This window comes from Morone saxatilis, unplaced genomic scaffold (assembly GCF_004916995.1).
Source record: "Morone saxatilis isolate NCDOM2014 unplaced genomic scaffold, NCSU_SB_2.0 Contig19, whole genome shotgun sequence".
NCBI lineage: Eukaryota > Metazoa > Chordata > Actinopteri > Moronidae > Morone > Morone saxatilis.
In genome coordinates, this window is record NW_023339751.1 from 10,792,500 (window position 1) to 10,795,246 (window position 2,747).

Consider the following 2,747-nt stretch of genomic DNA (forward strand, 5'->3'; position numbering starts at 1 on the left):
AGAGAGAGAGAGAGAGGTCAATGAGGATAGAAGTTATTCTTTTCACAAAGAGATATGAGCTGGTTTTGTGGCATATTGAGATACGCAACAAAAGGCCCTGCAGTGATGTTTCCCGACTTGTGGCCATGTAAAATGTGAGAAAGGCACAGATATTAGAGTTTTATTCCTTGCACTTGGTTCTGGGCAGACATTTTAAAATCAAAAATGGATTGTGCCTAATTGTGCGTCTGCGCTCCGTGTGACTTACTTACTCAAGGTGTTATTTGGTACAAAAAACAGGCAAATCACTGTATGCTTCCTGGAAAGGAAAACAGTCAAACCTATTGTGAACTGCTGTTGTTGCTCATCATCAGTGTGTACCAGTCTCTCTTTTTTCTTTGTGTGTGTCCTACCTTGTGTGTGTGTCTCTGGTTCACTGTTTCGTGGACTGCTGCGGAGGCGTCTCTCTGGCTTCTTCCCACCTGGACTGCTGACTCCGCCCCCCGAACCCACTGACCCAAGCGATGGGGTGTGTGATTTGTTGCTGCATCACAAACAAAACAGTAACAGCATTTAATTAGTTAGTTAGTTAGTTATAGGGGGGTCAAAAATAGTTTTGACCACAGTAAATGACCCCTTAAGGTAGTTACAGAGGATTACATTTTTTTGTAAAATAGTATTCAGTAGAGATGTTTCTTTGCTGCAACAATGCCATTCTTTTTCTTTTGAAAATGAGCAACTCAAATAAGTGAAGTGAAGTGAATTTTAACTGCATTAAGCCATCATTAATTTAAAAAAAGTAGTCCCTGGTAGAAAATGTTGTTTGTCATGTAATGCCACCTAGAATCATATACTTTTTGATAGCTGACTATTAACTTTAAATAATATACCATATTTGAGGGATGATATAGTTCTAAGAGTGGACTCCCCTTGCATTTTGCCTCTTCTAGCAGAAATTACACAGGTAGCTCTGACAACTACTAATTTTCATTCTTTTTTTGACTATATTCTCCACAATTAATGGTATGATCATAGCCAGTATTCTTCAAACAACAGTTCACCATTTAACCTGTGAAAAACTCACTTGATCATCTAGTCACAGCCAGTTTTAGAGGGCCACAGGGGCAGTATGATTACCTGTATCCGTTGTGTGCTGGCCCCAGGCTGCCCTTATAGAGAGTGGAGGGAGGGGAGTTAAGTCGGTTTTGTCGCTCTAGTTGTCTTTCCTTTATCTTTTTGGGCTGTGGCTTAGTGTACGTGTCCTCTCTGCCTATGAAGTTAGACATCCCATAAACTGGGATGATTTCTGAAGGAGAGTAGAACGGATGAAAGAAGAAAATAGAATTTATGTCAAACAAAAAAATCTGTGCAAAGCGTATTTTTAAAATTGGATTAATAATTGGATTTTTAACTCCACATAAAACCCCTGTTTTTTTTTTTGCAGTAGAATAAAGTCCAGTCAGCATGTCAGTACCTGGATCGCCGTACATGGGGGGAAGGTGGTGCTGGTAGTACTGGTGTGGGGGCAGCTCCCCGGGGCTGACAGGGGGGTAGAAAGAGTGAGAGTTTGGGATAAAGTGAGGGTGAGTCAGGTAGGGGGGCAGGTGGTGCGTAGGGGAGAGGGCTGGAGAGTAGGAGGGAGGGTAGCACTCTGGAGACTGGGGGGTCACAACCACCCGACGGACCCCTGTGGTATCCTCCAGCACCTGAGAAAAGAAAAGGACGTGTGTAAGACGAGTAAAAATATGTTTCCGGAATTTCACAGTTCGCAGTACAGTGACGGCTTCAAATGGGATGAGTGTGTTTGAGAAATGCAAACTCCAGTACCCACAAATCATGAGAGGTCAGTAAACTGCACACTGGCTTTACTGCTAACTGAAGGTTTCCCTGGATAGTGCTTCCTCAAATTGGCTCTTTTGAGTCAAGAGGATAATGTGCAGATTAGCAATGTCAATAGATTAAAATGCCCTAATATGGCTTAAAGGAATAGTTCAACATTTTGGGAAATACGCTTATTGACTTAGTTAGATGAGAAGACTGATACAGCGCTCATTTCTGTAAATATGAAACTACAGTCAGCAAGACTGGGAAAAAAGGAAAAAAACGGCTAGCCTACCTCTGTCCAAAAGTAACAAAATTGGCCTACCGGCACCTCTAAAACTTACTCATTAACTTTGTTTATTTTGTGCAAAAACCAAAGTGATAAAATGGCAATTTATGGTTTTAAAGGGGTTATGTGGTGCACAATTTCTTGGCTGGTAAAAGTAACTTGTTATCACTGTGAGTTTTTTTTTAACCAACTCCAAGCCATTTAGCCCTTTTTCCAGTCAGTCTTTTTCCAGTGCTAAACTATCTGGCTGAAGCGTGGCATCAATCATTTAGCTGTTGTCAAAAAAGTGAATAAGCATATTTCCCAAATTGCCAAAGTAGTTAGAATTCTAATAAATATATAAAGCTATTTTTAAAATCCAAAGATCCTGGAGCACCTGCTCTTACAAAATGATGCTGTCAATCATTTTGTAAGAGCAGGTGCCCTGTCTGTCAAATGGTGGATATCTAATAAAGGAATGAGCTGCATAATTTATTTAACAACTGAGACATTGTGTTAACAGGACGCTTTGGCCCTTTAAGTGGTGAAAACAAGTGCTGCAATGTTGTCATCAGATGGTCCGCAGATTTCAATAACAACAAGTTTCAAACAACTGCCTCAGATTAACATAAATTCCATACATGTATTCACTTTCACATTCATGGGCACACACACACAC

The 2,747-nt window shown here is 40.6% G+C and overlaps 1 protein-coding gene across 1 annotated transcript in view; it reads left to right on the plus strand.

The window, feature by feature from the left end:
• The window catches only part of slf2 (SMC5-SMC6 complex localization factor 2), an 18,593-nt gene that overhangs the window by 7,286 nt on the left and 8,560 nt on the right, over positions 1-2,747 (plus strand). Inside the window, exons 10-11 of the mRNA XM_035663810.1 lie at positions 1,424-1,671; positions 1,745-1,822. Of these exons, the coding sequence (XP_035519703.1) occupies positions 1,424-1,671; positions 1,745-1,822 (326 nt within the window). The remainder of the gene's footprint in view (positions 1-1,423; positions 1,672-1,744; positions 1,823-2,747) is intronic.